Here is a 20,106-nt window from a genome sequence, read left to right as displayed (position 1 = left end):
ATAACCTATTAAAACAAGTTGATTTTCATCTGGCTCTTCTGGACGTTTGAGATTCTTAGGAATAAGAGGTCTGGAAAGCAGGTTCTCTTTATTCCCGCTGAGTTTCATAGCATCAGAAATCTACTTTTTAGCTAATGCCATTGGTATCACTTTAGAATAGTCAACCTGAACAAGGATATTTGCTCTATGACTGTGACCTTGAATGCCAAGTTTCAGCAATGAGCAAATATTTACAACTAGTTATAAACCCCTAAAAATAGGGGTTCATAACAGAAATGCTGACAGACCTTAACTGAGTTGGTGTGAGCGGGCGCCACTATAATTAAATAAATCACCAAGGTCTGTTGACAATTAGAAAACTCATTTTGGTTTGCCACAGAGACAAACAAAAATTCTGTTCATTATAATTTTACTGGAATATGATGTCATAACATGTAAGCATACTGAAACAATCTGCTGCTTTTCTAGCCAAAATATTAATTGCATACTAAGGAGCCCTTGGGGCCTCTTCCTTTTTGGCCATCAAATCCACACACACAAAGACAAATAAAGTATTAGTACATAGGTTATGTGTTCAAACTGCATTTCCTGCATTTCTCTGGGTTCCTCAATGTCATAAATGTTTCTGATAAATATCATTATTTTATTCTTAAAAGGGGGGAAAAAACAAGTGCAAGCTGCAGCTCAAGGAAACCAGGAAGTTTATTTAGATTTAGCCTCCTTTTCACTGTTAAAAACTCCAGTGAGGTTTTGTCTATACTCTAATGGCAAATGTATTCTTCACCTATGTAAAAGAGAACAAATAGACCCAATTGCTTCCCCACTACTCAAGTGTTATAGGAAGTATTACCCTATTCTCATTTCATATTTCAAAGTGAAGAGGAACAGGGACCATTTTGGCCAAGATGAGGGCCATTAAAATATGAGAGACAACATGGTATGGGAAAGTCATTCTTCAGATGCCAGCTCCATGCTGGAAGGGTCATTCTCTGCTCTTTTTCTCTCTGGCTCCTTTTCCATACCAACTCAATCAAGCTGGCAGCCCTGCTGACAGTGCTTAACCAGGGCAACGCTGTGAGCTTTGCAAGGGGAGGACGGAGAGACACAGACTGTGCAAGAGAGTAGGAAACAGCATTTGCTGTGAACTACTTTTTCTCCGTAACATTTCACATTTCTCTAGGGGAGCACATTGCTTAGTGCAGCTGTTCCCTGGGCATGCCCTATTTTTCTAAGCAGTCCATTAGCCACGTGCATTTCTTACAGATGTGAGTTCTACATTTTGAAGAAGGAAACATCCGATATAGCCACTTTTGTCTTCATACAGTCCACCTTCTGGTTCTTCCAGCAGGTCCACAACAACACCTGAGAACAAAGAGGCTCTCTTTTCCAAGTACTCCTTTACAGAATTACAGTCCATTATCCCTGACTCAGTCTGGCTGCCCTCTTCTAGATTACCTCCACGTCCTCCAAAAACATTCTTAATGTAAAGCAAGCAGGACAAGGCACTATGTATCACTGTTAGCCAAAGATAATTGGGAAAGATAATTTTTTGAAGTTTCTATTCAGCTGATTTATTTATATAGCCTATTACTGTTCTCCCTTTTCCTCATGTTGACCTCCCCTGAGCTACAGAGCCAAGAGTTAAAAAAAATAAAAATAAAAATAAAATCTTGTATACTTGCCCCAGATTATTCTTCATTTGAAAGATGGTTTTAAACCATAACCCAAATCTTTAAAACTTTAAAATTAATTTAATCCTGGATGATTCAATATTTTTTCTCTATATAGTATTTGCTATGATCACTTTATGAAACCAATTTTGACCTAGTGGTACAAACTCCCTAAGCAACAGAATGTTTAGTTGATTATGTAAGAATTGTAAATAATAACCATGTGATGGAAACATATTAACATAAAGAGATTCAAACGCAACTGTTAATTTTTGTAAAATATAATGAGAAAACATAACAAAGGTGCTTCCCATTTTAAGACATAAAAACTCCAAAACTTCTCTATTTCAAATGTAAAAATGTAAGCAAATCTGCATTAAACAGTCAAGATCCATTAGTTGCAGGCAACTGCATAATGTAGTTCTCTTTATCTGTTAAGGTCTATTAGAAAACAAATTAAATTACCTGCTTCCAGTGCTTCTGCTGGGAGGATGACCTAGAAGCTGAGTTGATACCTAGGAACCTCCTAACGTTCAGCTTGGCAATACTTTTACTTTTTGTTTTGTGTCAATACTATGATGAGAGGTTGAGGAAACCGGGGTTGTTTAATCTGGAGAAGAGGAGGCTGAGGGGAGACCTTATCGCTCTCTGCAACTACCTGAGAGGAGGTTGTAGTGAGGTGGGGGTCAGACTCTTCTCCCAAGTTACTAGTGGTAGAATGAGAGGAAATGGCCTCAAGGTCCACCAAGTGAGGTTTAGATTGGATACAAGGTAAAATTTCTTCACTGAAAGAGTGGTCAGGCACTGGACCAGGCTGCCCAGAGAGGTGGTGGAGTCGCCATCCCTGGAGGTATTTAAAAGACATGTAGACGTGGCACTTGAGGGCATGGTTTAAGAGGCATGGTAGTGTTGGGTTGACGGTTGGACTTGATGATCTTAGTGGTCTTTTCCAACCTTAATGATTCTGTGATTCTCTCCTTTGACTTACATAGCTCATTCACTTGTTACGTTTACCCTCCAATGCAAGCTTTCCCATTCCCGCTCAGCCTTTGTTTTGCAAGCAAACAAGTCAAGGTATTTCAGATGTCTTCTGTATAAAAGGCTACCTGCTATCCTAATAATGCTTCACAGCCCTTCCCTATACTTGCTCCTGTACTTCAATATGAGAGTCGAAAATGGTAGACAATATACCATATGAAAGGCTAACAGTGTTCTGTATAACAGCAATATTTATATACCTTTACCAGAAATGTCTTGCTCAACACATCTTAAAAATCACATTTGCCTCTCCTCTGGTACAATCACATCAGTTGTTCTTGGTTTATCTTGCAAATAATTAATAATATTAGGTAACACTCCTGTTCTGTGATTTCCAAATAACCCTCAGGTGACAATACAGTACTACTAGTACCTATGGTCTTAATCTTACATTTTATACTGGAAAGTCTATTCTCATCCCATTTCTAAAGTGTCAGTCCACATGATAATCCAACTATTCCTGCATACCTTGATTTTCCTGTGATGGCACCTTCTACATCCCCAGAACATTTTCCTACTATTTGTGCAAACACCTTTAACAAAAATAATTAGAAAGTTTGATTCTAAAACTGGAAGACCTACACTTAATAATCCTCTTCCAAGTTTGACTTCTAATACTGCTGATTATTTTTCTTTTACTTTCCCACCTCGCATTTCTTATACAAATCTCCACATCCTTCAATTTAATGAAAACAGTATCCTTATCTAATGCTATAAAATGCTCAACTGAATCACACAAATATAAGACTTATTTTACTCTCTTTACATAAAAAATGAGTTAACACATAACATGCAAGGTTAACAATAGTCAAGCACAATCTACCTTTAGTATACAGTAACTTTACGTTGAGTTTTATGCTTTTTTACTTCCATGCCTTTATTTATATTTTCTTTTAAACTTTGTGCTGAGTCTGTGAATATTTCATTAAGTTAATGATGATTCTCTTTTCTTTTCTTTTTTTTTTTCTTCTTTTCCTGAGCTAGAGACTATGCAGTTCCTTCGAGCAGTATGACTAACTTAAAAGACTCATGTTTTCACGACAACAGTATCGAAACATTCCTGAGTAAAAAACAAAAGGGAGGGAGACTCAGTTTAATACAAGATTATCTAATATGGAATCTTTCCAGGAGAATTTGTGATGACAAGATGATGATATTGCCACATCACTGTATCTCTGAATTCCAAGTTGCTCAATACAGACATTTGACCGAAATAAATATTTCAGTATTTACTCTCTGCACATACCACTACTTTGTTTACCTTTTGCAGTAAATATGTACATTGACAAGTAAAAACCAGTTGCTTGTCAACAGTAACTAGAAGAAACCAACAGAAATCCACAGACGTTGTAAGTTAAATACTTTAACAGTCACGGAATAAGCTAACAATACAGCAAACATATTGAGCCAGCTATGTAGCACTAGTTATAGAGAGATGCTTCCATGCACAGCAAATTTCAGATCTCTGCTTTTATTACCCTCTCTCCTTCAGCCTAAAGCCTAAAAGTCCAGTAGAAGCACTTCTCAAAGTGCCAGAAGGGTCTCAAAACCAGCCTGAATAACTTTTTATCAAACAATGAAAAACTAGTGCAAAAGATATGGGAGGAAAAAAAGAAAAAGCCTACGAAGAAGTAAAAGGAAAAACCCTAGGGGAAAAAATGATCATGAGATGAACCTTCCAAAGTACTGTACACTGGAGACTAAGGTAGAAAGACCAAGTGAAAAACAACAGTCAAAATCAAGAAGAGTGCACAGAACAAAATGTTACGTGCCTCTGAAGAAGTATTTTATCTATCAACCGAATAACTAAGTAATGAATGGTCAACACAACTTCAACTTATTCTTGACTGCAAAAATAGCATAAATAAGAAAAGAACATAACAAGAATACTGCCTCCAGAGTTTAAGGCACTGGCAAATGTCAAGTGAACCATGCTGAAATGGAGATGGGGGCTGGAGGGAGGAAAAGATTAATACAAGGGAAGAGAAAATGTTATTTTCCGTGACATGAAAACAAGTACTATAAGAATAAAAGGGAAAACATAATGAAGCTGTGATGTACACTGTATACTTAGAGGTTAAAGCAGACATCCAGAAGACAAACATCTCAAATTCTTATCTACTTCAGCTCATAAAATTTCCCATGAACTGTATTACTCACTAATCTTTACAAGCATGCAGAGTGGTTACCGAGAATGCTGTCCAAATACCCATTACAGTAAAAGAACATAAACAATGTTGCATATCTGCCTACAATATCATTTTCCTTCTACATAAGAAACTCATGTAAAAAAAAAAAAATCATGTCACTTGGCAGCCTAGAGACTAAGCAAATGAGAAAATGAAGTACCTCACTCATTTAACTTTATCATACATTTATATTGGTAATATAATGCTAATAAAAACGTTACTAACAAAATCATCTCGGGCCTAGGACTTCACAGGAATTAATTAACCTAAAAGTCCACAGAGGAAGAAGGCCCAGGAAAGCTGACAGAGTGATTCTCACCATGCAAATTAATTTATATTGAAATAACTAGTGTATATTGGACTACATTCTGTTCCCACTTGGAGTAATGTAAACATACAGACGTTAAACGGCATTATCCTGAGCAAAAAAAAAAATTAACCTATCTGTCCTGAAATCTTCCTACCTGTGCCATCAGACTTGCAAAGAAATGAAATGTGAGATAGAGAGAGCTTGGTCAATTGGAAAGGGAGGGCATTTTGTCTTGCCCTGCACTGATCCTATCAGGATGCTGAAAACCATGTGGATGGCCTTACGAAGTGTAGTGGTTTAATCCCAGTTGGCAACTAAGTACCACAGAGCTGCTCGCCTACCCGCCCTGCACCACCCCCACTGGAGTGGGATGGAGGAGAGAATCAAGGAAAAAAAGTAAAACCTGTGGGTTGAGATAAAGACAGTTTAATAGACAGCAAAGGAAGATAAAATTATAATAATGACAATAAGAGAATACACAAAACAAGTGATGCACAATGCAACTGCTCACCACCTGCTGACCAATGCCCAGCCTGTCCCTGAGCAGCGATCGCCGCCCCCCGGACAACTCCCCCCAGTTTATATATTGAGCATAACACCATACGGTAAGGGATATCCCTTTGGCCAGTGTGGGTCAGCTGTCCTAGCTGTGCCCCCTCCCAGCTTCTTGCGCACCTGGCAGAGCATGGGGAGCTGAAAAGTCCTTGACTTAGTATAAGCAACAACTAAAATCTCAGTGTGTTATCCACGTTATTCTCGTACTAAATCCAAAAGACAGCGCTGTACCAGCTGCTAGGAAGAAATTAACTCTATTCCAGCTGAAATCAGGACACAAAGGAAGCTTTATCTACACCTGGGAGGGGAATGGAAGGGGTCTGTTAATCAATCATAGTGAAGTTTGGAAGGGGCAAAAATGTCAGAAAGCAAAAAGATGAGTGGTGAAGTCTTCCAGGGCTTTGATTCCTTCCTACATAAAAGCTTTAAACGAGCATATTTCCTAGGGAAGCTTATTCATGAGCACCAAACATAATACTCCCTCAATTTTCAAACTTCAATGGGCATAATGGATTTATACCAATGACTGACAAGTATATAAATTCATTGCTAATAAAAATGTCTAAGCGATGCAATGAGGGTGCAGTAGTAGGCATCACCACTGCACAATGACTTGCCTCAGTTGGTCCACTTAATACAACTTAGTACTGAATACTGATACAGAAAAAGAGTTAGATCATGTTAGATCAATATACTAAAATATAAGGTTGCAGACTTGCTACAAGGCAGGAAGTGTAGGAAGTATTTATAAGATGGTGCAGAATCATATTCTAGAAAGCAGGGACTCCACAGAAGACTTGGAGGATAGAGATACCAAGGACTGTTGATCATATGTGTATCTGAAATGGTTATTATGTCCTTTGACTTAGTAAACAAGGTCATTATAGAGATTACCTTTTCTGGACTGAACTAAGGCTCCTCTGCTGATGTCCACCTCCTTGAGAATTTCCATTTCTGTTTCACTAATGTCAGACTTGAATCTAAATCAGTAAGGTGATTAGACTCCACTACCTTCTCTTTTTTTCATGGAAAAGAGCCTAAAAGCTAAGAGAGTTGGGTTTTTTTCAGAGATTATCTCCCTTTTGATCACGACACTGGGGGATTCAGCCCCATTTCAGTGAAAGAAATCATCCAGACAAATCGTGGTGCCAGAGTACCTGATGCTGTGAGTGCAGCTATCCTTTCTGGATTAACGAATTTAAACTGGCATTCCTCCTTAAAAAGAACTTAAAAAGGCACGGAGATCTTCGGAAGATCCTGGGAATTAGCATTTCGGAAGAGATCTTAACTGTACTTTCTTTCACATAACACAAGCAGCCACCAGGATCACTACTCTAGACAAGACCTGAAGAGAAACTATAACACAGTGGTTGCTGTGGAGAAGGTCTGCATTCAGACTTCACATACTCTATCATAAAAGAATCTTGAAAACCTTTCTTGGGAAAATGTATTACTTCCTCATTCTGTGGCAGAACTTTCAGTTCAAAAAGGGACAAAGACCTTGGACTAGAAGAGAGTACAATTCCAGTCAGATCTTACTGAGTTATAATCCGTTAAAAATTAGCCACTAACCTTCTTTCTGCTTGCTTCACTCAGAAAAATTATAACAGCCTCTCAAACTAACATCTGAGCTGTAACAGCAGTTCACCTGTGCCATTACCAAAAAAGCAAGCAGAGAATGTAACTAATGTTCAGGCCCTGGATACAGCAAAAAGGCCATAACAGGATGGGAGACCAACTAGTCTTGGTTCCATAGAAACTAGTATCTCACAGGTCTCTCAACTGAAATATCCACAGTTCAGCAGAAGTAGAGGGAAAAGACAAAGGTGAATAAAAAGCTAACTGTGGAAAAAAGAAACACACCCAAAATGTTCCTGCTCCTGGAAGAGCCTTCTGAATCAGTGCTTATTCTTATACACACCAACAACGTTAGTCTTCAGTCTGTGTCCTGAAAGTAAAGCTGCCTTAAAACAATCAGATCTAGAGAAAGGAATGAGGAATACACTACGAGTTGCAGAGCCAACAGACTGAAAAGATTCACAAGGTGCTAGGGCAGGCTGTTGGCTCTGAAGATTTTTGAATCAGAAGGTTTACAGGAACTCTCCCAAGCAGAAAAGCAACATGACAGACAGACATTAGGCAACCAAAGATGAGGAAGATCTATTTTAACCTCTTTACGCTTTTCAGCCTAAGTGAGAACAAGAGAAGTCATGGCTGAAACTTGGAGATGCATATCTGGGGCAGATGTGCCTCCTCCAGAGCAGAGAAAGGCCTGAGGAAGTTGAAAGCACAAAGAAAAGAACCTACCAAAACCTTGTCCCATAGATGGAAGCTTCAGGAGAAATACCAAAATGTGAGCCAAGGACCACAAAAGGACGGTGCAGTCCTCTTACCAGACAGAGTAAGAAAGACGCGGTTTGAGAAGCTCACTATATCCTGAAAGAAAATGAAGCAAAATACTAATTAAGAGAAGAATAAAGTACTGGGACTCAGCAGCTCCTCTGTAAATAAGGCCAAGAGGTCATTGACAAAACTACTCAATCTTGAGTGAAGGCAATTTAGAAGAACGCAATGGTGCAAAACGTCATGTCTTAAGTACCACATTTTAGGCACAAAGTGTGATGAAGCATCCAGATGCTCTACAGCCGAGGCTGAAAAGATTTTAATGATACCATGTAAATGCATTGATTTGGAGAATGAAGAGACACTGTACTGCGAATACTACCCACAAAGTTTGCTCTATATTATGTCAGTTTGATTTTTAGTCTACATAACTTTATTTTAACAGCCGTCAATGCAATACTGTAAATGTACTTAAGAGTATGTATTTTATTGATCCCTGACTGGTTAAATGAACCCATTAGCACAGTGGATGGTAGCGATAGGATGCATTTGTCAGAAGGGCTGGTTACATGCATGCTGTGCCAGTCACCTAACACCATTTTGTGAGCCCTGTGAAACTTCACTGCAACAGGGTGAGGAGACTGCAGAAAAATCACTTTCGAAGAGAATTTAATGGAGTCTGTAGATTCCACAGCAGGCTCTGGTCCCAGATACTCTTATGTATTTTTATGATTTAAAACACTGTAGAAATTAAACATTAGCTGTCAAAAATTTTACTGCAGGAATAAATATCCTCTGTCGTCTTAGGAATTTTTATATTTTTTTTAAGCCAAACATACTAATCACTATTGTCTAAACTGATAGCTACTGGCAATGGCAAAGCTCATCACCTGCAAGCTCCCCTGCCACTGGTCTTTTGGGAAAACTATCTTAAGACAAACAGATGTTTCTGCTGTTTTAAACCAACAGGAAATGGACTGACTTTCTCCCTTTTCCTTTCCTAGAAACAAATACTAGCAAAGAAAAATCCTAGCACAGCTGTACTCAACATTTCGCTTGTAACAATACGTCTGTGTGGGAGGCAGGCAATGAGTGGGAACAAACAGGCCAGGGGAAGTGAAATGTAGCATGCAGAAGATGAACACAAAGAATTCATTTAAAAGTCTGTGAGAGGATTATTACACCATAATGTTGATACACTAGCAAGGTAATAACAGTGCGATGTACAAGGCTTTCCTTTAAGATATTACCTGAATCCTACCTCAACTGGTAAGGTACAAAACTGAATCAATTATCAGCTGGCAATCTCAATCCCCCTTCCAAGTGAATAGATGTTCAAATCATCAGAAAGCTTCATTAGTATGAACAGACTGAAGGTTTGGTGGCTGAGGTGCAGCCTTATCTTTAAGGAATTACCTGTAGGTTAGGCCTGAGAAATGAAATAATACGGTGAAATGCAGAATTCTTGCTGTCTTTATGTGGATAAACGAAACATTTCAATTTTCACCGCTGACAAACTGGCACCTTTTACTCACACTAGATCTACATAAAAAAGGGAAAATGCAATTGAAGTTACTGCATTACAGCCTCAATCGTTATAGGAGAAGAAAACCTGAAGAAAATGATGAGACAAAACATTGCAGCAAATCTGGTTTTAATTGTTTTATGCTGGAATTACGACATTTTAAAGTAATGGAAAGCTTCAGAATAGAAAAAGGCAACTTTTGAAAAAGTGCTTCTGCTGTGAAATTCTTGCACCAAAACGCAAATTCATGCTGCCATCTAATGGTTTACATCAGCTGTTTCCAGCTGAACAATTAACTTGCTAAACACCACTTGCATTACTCTTAGGACTATTCTTTCTTTCCCTAAATTTTAACTCTCCGAAACCTGTATCTGTTGTTCAGAATGAAATTACAGTGTATTTAAGAAGATACAATCTATTCTAACCAAACTCTTAATTGCTATTTCCAAGTAGTTTTTAATATTTCTTCCAAAAAGGTCATTGTCCATTTCTCCGAACAGCTGGGAGGAGGGCAAGGACTGCAGAAAGGAGTTTTTGCAAACTCAGTCAGTAAACATCTTTATCATCACACCTCTTACTCAATAAAATGCAAATTTTAAGGACAAAACTTTGCAACACTGACTGGAAATGCAGGCAAAGCACCTCTGACTCCTTTCTGGCCTTTTTAAAGGAGGGATATTGTACCCTATGGCTGAAGTCTGAAGCTGACAACTGTAGCAAAGTAAAAATCTCAGTGCCGCCCCACACTACTGACCAAGGGGTTTATTCTCCTGTGACTAACTCAGCTTAATGCAACAGGCTTCAGAACCGAGCGTCCACTTCCCCTGGGGAGCAGGGCACTGGCATCCATAGCTTAACAGCTTTTTGCAGCAAAATGCTACTTTGTTCAATCAAAAACATTTCAGTATTTGCATACTTGCCTCTCCTTAGAAGTGTTATTACCCAGATATGTCCCTAAAGAGTTTGTTCTTCTGACACTTTTCTCTCCCTTTCCTCTCTGGGGAGAGATTTTAATCTTTTTCCAGTCCATCCACTGCAATAGTCAGATGACTCCCACTATAGCACTCATAAAATTATTATAAATCGACATTCTTAGGATTATTTCTCAGAGTAGGATTCAGCTCTAGATTCAGATGCCTAAATTTAGGTATTTAGTTAATGTGAAACTAAGTTGCTATTACAGTGAATCTCTGGAGAGAGCCACATGAATGTAGACATCCTAGTTAATGGCATGACAAACAGCATCCTAGACCAGTGACTGCTCTGACTAGACCTTCCACTGGTTATAATGGGAGACTGGGTTTCTAGTGCACAGACAGAGGCTATTTGAGAGGCATCTGAGCTTGGATCTGAATCCCACCAGCACTGTAAAGAACAGCACCTAGCTGCCTAAACACAAGCACACAGCACCATTTGAGATGCAGTTGTGTACCTAAGACATCCACATGTCACACAGGACTGATCCATGAAAAGCACAAGTTTCCCATGAATAGCTGGCGTCCTGGTGGATTATAGGAAATGATATGATGACTGAACCCTGCTTTTAGGGATTCCTTCAATTGCCTAAACTTATCTACATGGGGCTATTCAAAATGCTCTAAAGTATCTTACCTGGCCTTCAGCTGCCACTCTAGTAAACATCTCCTCTAGGGTTTTTGCCAAATCCACTGGTCCCACGTGGATGTCTCGAAGACCCTACAATGTCTCAAGGGGCACTAGAGGCTTATGTTTAGGCAACTTAGTATCCTCACATCTGTCACAGTACATACGCTTGGGAATAAAAATCTGCTTTGTGCACAGCTGTGCATAAGATTCTCCTCTGTTGCAGAAAGCTTCAACAGAAAACCACAGTAACTGGAATTCAGCAACAGATAATAGGCTAATCATGTGTCTAGAGTCATGAAAAGACTCCATGGAGTAATCTAAACTTTACCTTTTCCAGACTACTGGCTGATCTAATCAATACTAGATCAAAGCCTTTCAGAATCAACACTTTACATTATGCACTGGACTCCTTGTGCCTCAAATGGATGAGGCGCTCCATGCAGAGAGGTCTCCTGCTAGAAAGTAAATAGGGCACTCTGGCAGCACAGATGACTTCTAAAGGCCAGGAGAATTTCAGACTCTATCCTCTTTCTGTAAATTAGGTAACTGGGTTGTATAATTGTAGGTAGACTTCTAGAAATAGTCTCAACAGATTTTACATTGTCTCCTGCAGTACAACCCACTTGCTTCAAAATTTGGCTTCTACAGCTGCTGTTCTGGCTAGATTTTCCTTTTTTCCCCCATAGGACTATGTAACTTTTGTGAAACAAATGAAGTTGGGTGAGGATTTAGATTGCATTGCTAAGCACTCATGTCAAGTAACACTAGCCTCAAATTGGTTCCCTTTGATGCATGTATTTAATCTTTAAGTCAGCATTCAGAGAAGAAACAAACTTTTCACTTTATTCCATTATTTCACCATACAATCTTTCATGAATCTGATCTGAGTATTTCAGTAATTTATCCAATAATCATACCGTCTATTCTCTTTTTGATCATTAGACTGGAGAACATATTAGACCACTCTGAAGCTAGCAGTTGCAGATGTAGTTGGCCAAAGACAGGCCTTCAAACTTCCTTTTACTATACCTAATTTTTAAAGTGCTGGTTCACTATTTAGGGCAGTGGTCGATGGGGCTGATATACATCATTTCAGGAGCAACTAAGCCTAAGCAAACAGTCCCACGCAGCAGCCCAGTACCCAGCAGGGGAGCTACCTAGCTGGTAAGTAGCCTAGATGCCCATGCAGAGTGATGCCCTGTGCTTTGTGGCCAGGCAGCTTGGCAGGCTCCAGAAGAGGCAAGAATATGCTGCTTCTTTATTTCTCTGAGTTTGGTCTTGCAAACAACACTGTAAAGAAGCATTCACTAATATCAATGAAATATGCATTCAGAATGACAGGGCTGTGAAGAAAAGAAAAGGAGGAATGGTATGTGCACTCTCCCCCATGCACTAAGAAAGGTGAAGGTCTTCTCCTTAGTCTGTACTACACAATATATATATATACAGGAAGAAGCAACCGTATACAAAATTAGCATGAAGGCTCAGTGCAGCAGAAACTGTCAAAGTGCACAGAAGCTGTAGTTTATCCCGGGGACACTACCACTTTGTGTGACATGCTTATAGAACTATTGCACCATACAAATTCCCCATTTTGAGGATTGATTTGATTTTCAAGCAAGAAACTGCTTTAATTACTTTATTTCCATTAATTAGCTTGTCTTGTTTTGCATTTTCTTTGTTCCTATACTTCACAAGTTTTTTTTTATTCGGAAAGCTTTTTTCTTTAATAAAGGTTTTTCAGGCTCTCTAGATTGTGGTGAGACACATTTTACAGATATTTATATAATAAGCAAATAAATTCTGAATTCTCCCAAAAAAACAAGGGTTGAGTGTTGTGATCTCTTTAACACTACTTTTCATACTAAAACATCAAAAGCTGCTGTTCACTTTCTAGTGGTTTTATTTCTTGGCTGAAAACACTTAGTTTAGGTAAGTTTGTAAGATATCATTTCTGTTTTGTCACTTATAGACATTCTATAATGGAAACTACTGCAGAACAGTTAAACTTCAGGAATAACTCTTTTCAATTCTAATTGAAGAAAAAATATAATAAATCAGCATTCCATGGTGAGAAGGCAAGCTGGACGGCCCTGTAGTCAGAACCAATAACTTATTTTATTGCTTAATTGCTCTAATTTGAATAGCCACGTTTTTAATATCTTTTACATGGTTTAAGCCAACTGCATAATCAGGGATGCAAGGGAGTACGGGTTATAGCACTGGCTACAGATATGAGTAGTATGCACATGTTTCATCCTCAGCTCTGCCAATATTTCTCAAACCTGACCTGCCTTTTCAAGGCTTGGCCTCTTCTGAGTAGTGTGCCAGTTCTGAATCGTACCAAATGGCGTGCTGACAAACAGGCAACCTAAATCAGTTAGCAAACAGTCCCTGAAAACATCAGCACATCCTTCCCCAGAGTCAGTTTGTAAAGCTCTTAGATAAAAGAAGCCATACAAAATGCAATGTTCACCATTTTTAGCTTTTCTGTAACATGTATTGTTTGAACTGAAAGGTCCTCATGTGCCTTTGTTACAAAATCGCTCAAAACTCCAACTTGTGACGCTTTAAATAGGCAGTATACAACTGGTAAATTTTGAGTGCCAAAGATTTATTATAATCTCTGTTAGTAATATAGAAACCTTTGTTAAATAAAAAGTTGTCTAACATGGCTGGATTTAGGGTTGATAGCTTTTTTAAAAGCATTGCCTTATCAGAGGCCATCAAGCTTCCTAGTACCAAACTTGCACAGATTTTACTTTAATAAAGAAAATCCAGAGAGTACTCCCAAGCTGCCTCATTAGAATGAGATGAAAAAAGTTTGAAGTTCTTATCTATATTGTAAAATGAACTGCAGTACACAGATCCCCAACCTACGAAAGACCTCAGCTGATAACTTCCGTGATACAGATCAGCATCCCACGGACTACCAGCTCAGGCTGAGATGCAGTGTAACGGCAATGGCCCAATGCTGTTAACAATCTAGCAAGTATTGCATTTACTAGCTTGACTGAAAAGCCAGGTTAATAGATCTATACCTCATCCACTCCCAAGATGGACCGTATTTTATCTACTTAACTATCCCTAAGAGGGTAGCAGACTTGCCCCACACTTCCTAACTTAGCACAGGAAGAGGCTTACAAGGCTAATGCCTTACCCAGGTGCTACACACTGCCTTAAATGACTTACCCTCCTGCCATGCTGGGTTTTGCATTTGCAATTCTGTGGCCTGCCTTCCAATGTAACCCTTTACCTAGGCTGCCTGGCCAGTGTTTTCCAGAGGTTCTCCAGCTGTATTTTTCCCTTGCTGTTCTCAAGGCTCTTCACCTACAAATACCAATATGTTGACAGTGTTGTATCTATAGTGTACGGTAGCCCTTCTCTCCTCTGCCTTTTTCCTATCCCTTGGCAGTAGGCTTTTGGTATACATCACAGAGCCCAGTAACATGCGGGCACAAAGCTAAATAAGCAGCCAGCATTCAACACCTGCCCTGATGTAGCACTACCAGCATCATAAGCAGGAACAAGCAACAGTGAGCTTGAGCAGGTCCTGATGAAAAACACAGAATTATTATGAGAAAGTGTTATGGGGACTACTTGCTGCATGGGAAAGGACACCCAGAGGAAGATGCTCATCTGGGAGACCCAAACTGGCTACTGGGAAAACTTCCCCCTTTCTCTTTTTTTCCCTCTCACTTGTTCACTTTCCTTTCTTCTATGAAACTAACTTTTACCTTCAGTACCGATTTACACCATCAGCTACAGACCTTGCAAATGAATCTTTGCATCTTGCATGTAAACCTCTTTCAACATCCTCTGTGCAACAGACCACCCACATAAATAAGCTCCACTGCACATGAGAGCATAGTTCTTCACATGCTTAAATCAACCTGAGCTGCCCTTAACTTCCAAACACAGAATGTGGCCGCCTCTCCAGTGAGGGCAGAAGCTCCTGTGTGACTAGGTGAGGAGGTGTTTAAGGACAGTTACAAGTCTAGGAATAACTTCTCCCTTCCTCTCCCCAGCAAAACTGATTCACTTCTGAGCAGCTCAACTCCCAGTGCTGTAGCCAGGAAACTCTCAGGGACACAAAGTTTGGGGACAAAGAAAGGAGGAGGAATCATTGCCTCCTCAACATAAATCATCTTAGCCTGACATGGAAGCTAGCCCTCAACTTTGCATATAAATAGCAGCTCTTAGACCACATTTCCATGAGTTACTGAAAAGGATCTTTTGTGCCACTTGAAACACTAGACTTAACTGGTCTAAAGATATGCCCCGGGATGAACTTCATACTTTATTTCAAGTCACTCATCTTTCCAGAATTGAAGTTCCTTAACACAATCTCCTAAACTTAATCTGTATCTTAACCTATTTGAGAAGCGTATTTTTTGAACAGAGATCAGTAAAGGGAATTTAGTCACAGTGTGAAAGACAAAAACAGCTTCCAACCTCCTTAGCATATTTTGTATCTGTTTTAATAACACATAATCTACAATCAAAAACTGCTGAAAAGGAAAAATACTGATTACAGCATATTACCTACATTATTTTTCAAACCTTATTTTTAACAGTCTATATGGTCTGCATTTACTTGGGAACTCCAACAACACTTCTATTCTACTACCCAGCTGCTAAAAATCAGCAAACGAATGCTAAACACAGCATGGCAGTAGAAGATGATACGTGTAACATATTATAATACAGCACTACAGCATGGCCTTCGCATCTGGGACTTCGCTCGCTATTGTAACGCACCCAGAATCTGCCTCCAGATTTCCTCCCGATGAGGGTGGGTAGGAGGTGCAGAGCATGGCACACCGAGGAGCCAGCGACCCACGCTGCAGCCAGCCTGAGCTGGCACGGTGCTGCAGGGCAAGCGCCCAGCGTGGCTCGCAGGACAGGGCTGCGCTGCACAAATCCCTCGGCTGCTGGACAGACTCGCTGCAAGAGGGGCCCGCGGGCAGGTCCCGTTCAGTACCACCTGCGTGGCCTTGCCCTTATCTAACAGTGCAGCACGTAGTTGTCATGCAAACATCATTTCTGTTTTGACTGTATCCATGATAGAGTTGTTTCCTTGTAAGAAAATCCTGTAAGAGCGTGAATGACTGAGAAGGGGAGGATCTCTGCTGCGGCCGAGGTCTGCATGGCATGCTGCATGTGGGTTGCAGTTCCGTTTGATGCTACACTGCCTGGGGCTCCCAGCATCTAAAGGTGTGGAAGATTATCTGTGCCATTCTTTTCTTATACCTTCAGTTCTAAAAAATGGCATTTTAAATGATACCTTACAGAGTCTGAGTGCCTTTCTTACTAGGATCATAATGCACCAGCACCTCCCAATGCAAACCAAGGAGGTGAACAATTACTTCCCACATAGGAGTAGTCCCAAAACAGTACTATATGGCATCATTCTTCTCTTTCCTCTTTACCCTGTATTTGCACGTGATCTGGTATATGCACAGGGGGTAGGTGTTTATGCAGATAGACAGGCAGAACTAGTTTACTACTTAGTTTTAGTTATTTATCAGTTTACTAGCCACAGTATTACTAGCCACCCTGTGTGGGCAACTCACTCAAATAAGCACAGTGAAGTCAGCAAAGAGTTTCTGGCCTTCTGTCCCACCCTGCCTGTTTGTTCTGTGACCAGAAAAATCTAATTCCCTTGGCTACCCATCACGCCCAGAGATAAAAAGCTCATGTATCATTTTACCCTAACGTGGGAACACGGAAAGATAGCAAACTTAAAGATTGCACTAGGTGTACTAATCTTTTTCTATGAAAAGAAATAAAATCTGAAAGGCTAGCAACTGGTAAGTGTTTCAGAGTTCTGCTTCCACAAATATGTTTAAGTAACTAAGTTCGGATTCCAGAATTCCCCATTTTATGTTTTTCACGAGCTTGCACTTTTTCCAGCCTAGCCTTTTTATCTGCTAGTCAAACTAATCTCATTATAAAAGCAGTTCAAATAAATGGAGGATTTCTAAATACTAACAAAACTAATTTCAGGCACCATAGTTAGCTTTTTAAACCATGACACATGTAAGCAGAGGCTCAGGTCAGCAGTAACTGGAAATACAACACAAGTAATACAATAATCAGGCACTGTTCTGTAGGGTAATGACAGAGTTTTCTTCCAGGTTATTTTTGTTCGTTTGTCTTTTACAGTTCTAGGTATTGTTGCTATTAAAAAAAAAAAATCAGAATGAAATGTTAAAACCCTGAAGTTATCATAATTTAAAGATATGGGGGAAAATAAAATAAGATCAAGTCAACCGAAATATTTTCCTTGGACAATTCTGAAATGCTGCATTTTCATTTCAAACTCCTTAATTTTTAAACATTGTTGTAGACTCAATTTCTAATAAAAGAGTAATTTTGAACAAAAACACTTCTTCAGAGTTCATAAACTCTTTCTTTTTGATAATTATGAGATGTATAAAAATTAATAGGAAATCTATTAAGCAAGCCTTTTTAAGAAAGGCAATATTTTTCACTGATAAAACATGTTATTAGAAAATCCTGACCTGTTTTGACTTTTTCTTATTTTACAGATTATACTTGGTATCACTTTTGGAGCTCCAAAAGCCCTGATCTAACATAGTTCCTCTACAGAAAAATAAGGAAAAAACGGGAAGAACACCTATCTCAGAGAAAGAAGTTATTGGGATTGCAAATTAATACATATAGTACCTTCTCGCAGTTTCATTCAGACTGTTGTATTAGATATAAACTACATTTAATTCAGGATGAGCTAGAACAGTTTTTCCTATCTTTACTAAAATTGTACACATACAAAAGATGAAGATATTTCACAAATTTAGAAGATATTGAAGAATAAAATATTTCAATGGTCAGTTAAGAAAACTGCTCCACCCACTTAAATTTAAAATTTTTTTAATCTTTGAGAATTTGATAGTTTAAAACCAAAATTTTTAATACCACCTTCTCAACGATTGCTCCAACTTACTACAGTAAGGACAGCATTGACAGAGGGCTCTGAATATAGGTTTCTAATCAGTGAAATAAAGGATTTTTCCTAACCAAACACTGAGGATTTAGGAACTGAGAGCTGACCAGGCAGAAAGGTTAAAAAAATGGAAACCTGAGAATGTTTCAAACCAATTTTGAAATTGCAGCCCTCCTAGTTTTATATTCAATTTCTAAGAAAAGAGTGCTTCATTTTTAATTATACGGATTCTAATCACATGACACAAAATAACAGCAAAGAAAAGCAAAATCTCTCTCTGAAGTTAATGCTCTGCCTCCTCACTGCCATGGCTGTAGACTGTAACTCCAGTATGCACATTAAAAAAATAGAAACTGTTGGTTTACTTGTCTTTATTCCTTTTGACATGCTTAGGGCACCTGTCTTCTTTTAGAAGGAGATTATGCAAGTTTCTGAATAAGGCTTCACAGACTCTCCTTAGTAAAAAAATCTTAGCTTTATTTTACTCTGAAATAACCTATGAAGTTCATAAAAATTTAGAACACATTGACAAGGGAAGGAGAAAAACCATCAAATAATAGAGAAAGTACAAACCTCTGATTGTACATGCCCCGGAAATTATAATTTGCTCTATAATTGGGAATTGGCTTTGGATCTAATGGCCTGTAGATGGCAGGCTCTCCTCTTTTCATAGCCAGACCATTCAGCTCCACTGTTGGAGTTATACTGCCTGCAGAAAACAAAGAATACATGTAAGGCACTTAAACCACAAACACTGCAAAACACACAAGCAGGATCGAGGCGAGCAGCAAAGAGAGATCTGAGTGATTTTTTTTTTTTGCTCTTAAAGAAGCAACTACAATGACATTTCAGTTTCTCTAAAAGATGGGAAAATAGATGCTAACTTAATCACAAGCAATGAAAAACAAATTTTAACATTTATCTCAGCGCATTCTCTATGCAGTTTCAGTAGATTAGTCTTCACATATGAATCAGAAAGTGCTATAGTCAAGCCAGTTATTCAGCTTTCCAAAGGGCTTATAATACATTACGACTTCTTCTGGAACTGTAAAGATAAAAGAATAATGTATTTTCCTGCTGAATACCATTAAATAAAACCACAAATAGAGCAAAGAGGATTGAAATAAGCAAGCAGTAAGAAGCATTACTGCAGTCATTTGGTAATCTTACAAGTTAGAAAACTGTTTTATTTGCAAGACTTGAAAACTTCAGACTAAGACTAAAACCCAATGATCTAACAAACTGAAAATACAACTACTGGAAATCAGTGTCACTACAGCCATCTACTGGTGGCAGAATACAAAATTAGAAAGCAGCCAGCACTTGCCCACTTGCATGGTCTCCAAAACACCAAATAATAAACTACACGGTGACTTTATTTATACATATTTTTTTAAAGTAAAATGTTCAGCTGCTGTATTCCCCACTTGCACTGTTTTAAGCAAAACCTAAATGAGCTTAATGTACATTCCAATAAAAATGAGTTAATATTTTCTAGAAGTATTTTCATAAGAGGTTTAAATTTAAGCCTTAAAACTATATAATAAAAATGCAAAATGTAATTTTGATGAGAAGATACCTGTGCATATACAATATACCTTTCTTAGGGCAAAGTTACAGTGTTAAGTAATAAAATTTTCGAATTAATTCTCTTAAAGTCTGTATCTTTTGTTATCAACTTTTCCCTTTAAGGATATGCTTAAAGCAAAAAAAAAAAAATCTAGTAACTGCGTGATAATCTGCAACGTTAAGAATTAAACCCAGGATCCTTTTTATAGAGGTGTGGGCCTCCTGCTTTCTAAACAGCCAAAGTCACAGTGACTGCAAAGGACATAGGGTAAAACCAGTGTCCTGGGTCTGGAGAAGCAATGTATTGATCTCCAAGAATACTACCGCATCAC

At 38.7% G+C, this 20,106-nt stretch overlaps 1 protein-coding gene and 1 long non-coding RNA gene across 6 annotated transcripts in view; both read right to left on the bottom strand.

The window, feature by feature from the left end:
• STAU2 (staufen double-stranded RNA binding protein 2) overlaps positions 1-20,106 on the bottom strand; it is a 178,923-nt gene that overhangs the window by 129,508 nt on the left and 29,309 nt on the right. For all 5 annotated transcript variants that reach the window (XM_064442537.1, XM_064442540.1, XM_064442539.1 and 2 more), the window contains exon 5: positions 18,779-18,914. In XM_064442537.1, the coding sequence (XP_064298607.1) occupies positions 18,779-18,914 (136 nt within the window). The remainder of the gene's footprint in view (positions 1-18,778; positions 18,915-20,106) is intronic.
• LOC135311894 (uncharacterized) lies at positions 685-9,666 on the bottom strand. Its single transcript, XR_010371439.1, has 3 exons — positions 9,522-9,666; positions 3,532-3,768; positions 685-1,362 (listed from the first exon to the last, which is right to left on the bottom strand). It is a non-coding gene; the product is annotated as an uncharacterized LOC135311894 (long non-coding RNA).

Source organism: Phalacrocorax carbo, chromosome 2 (genome assembly GCF_963921805.1).
Source record: "Phalacrocorax carbo chromosome 2, bPhaCar2.1, whole genome shotgun sequence".
NCBI lineage: Eukaryota > Metazoa > Chordata > Aves > Suliformes > Phalacrocoracidae > Phalacrocorax > Phalacrocorax carbo.
The sequence above is the reverse complement of the archived record's forward strand: the minus strand, read 5'-3'. Positions and strand labels throughout refer to the sequence as shown.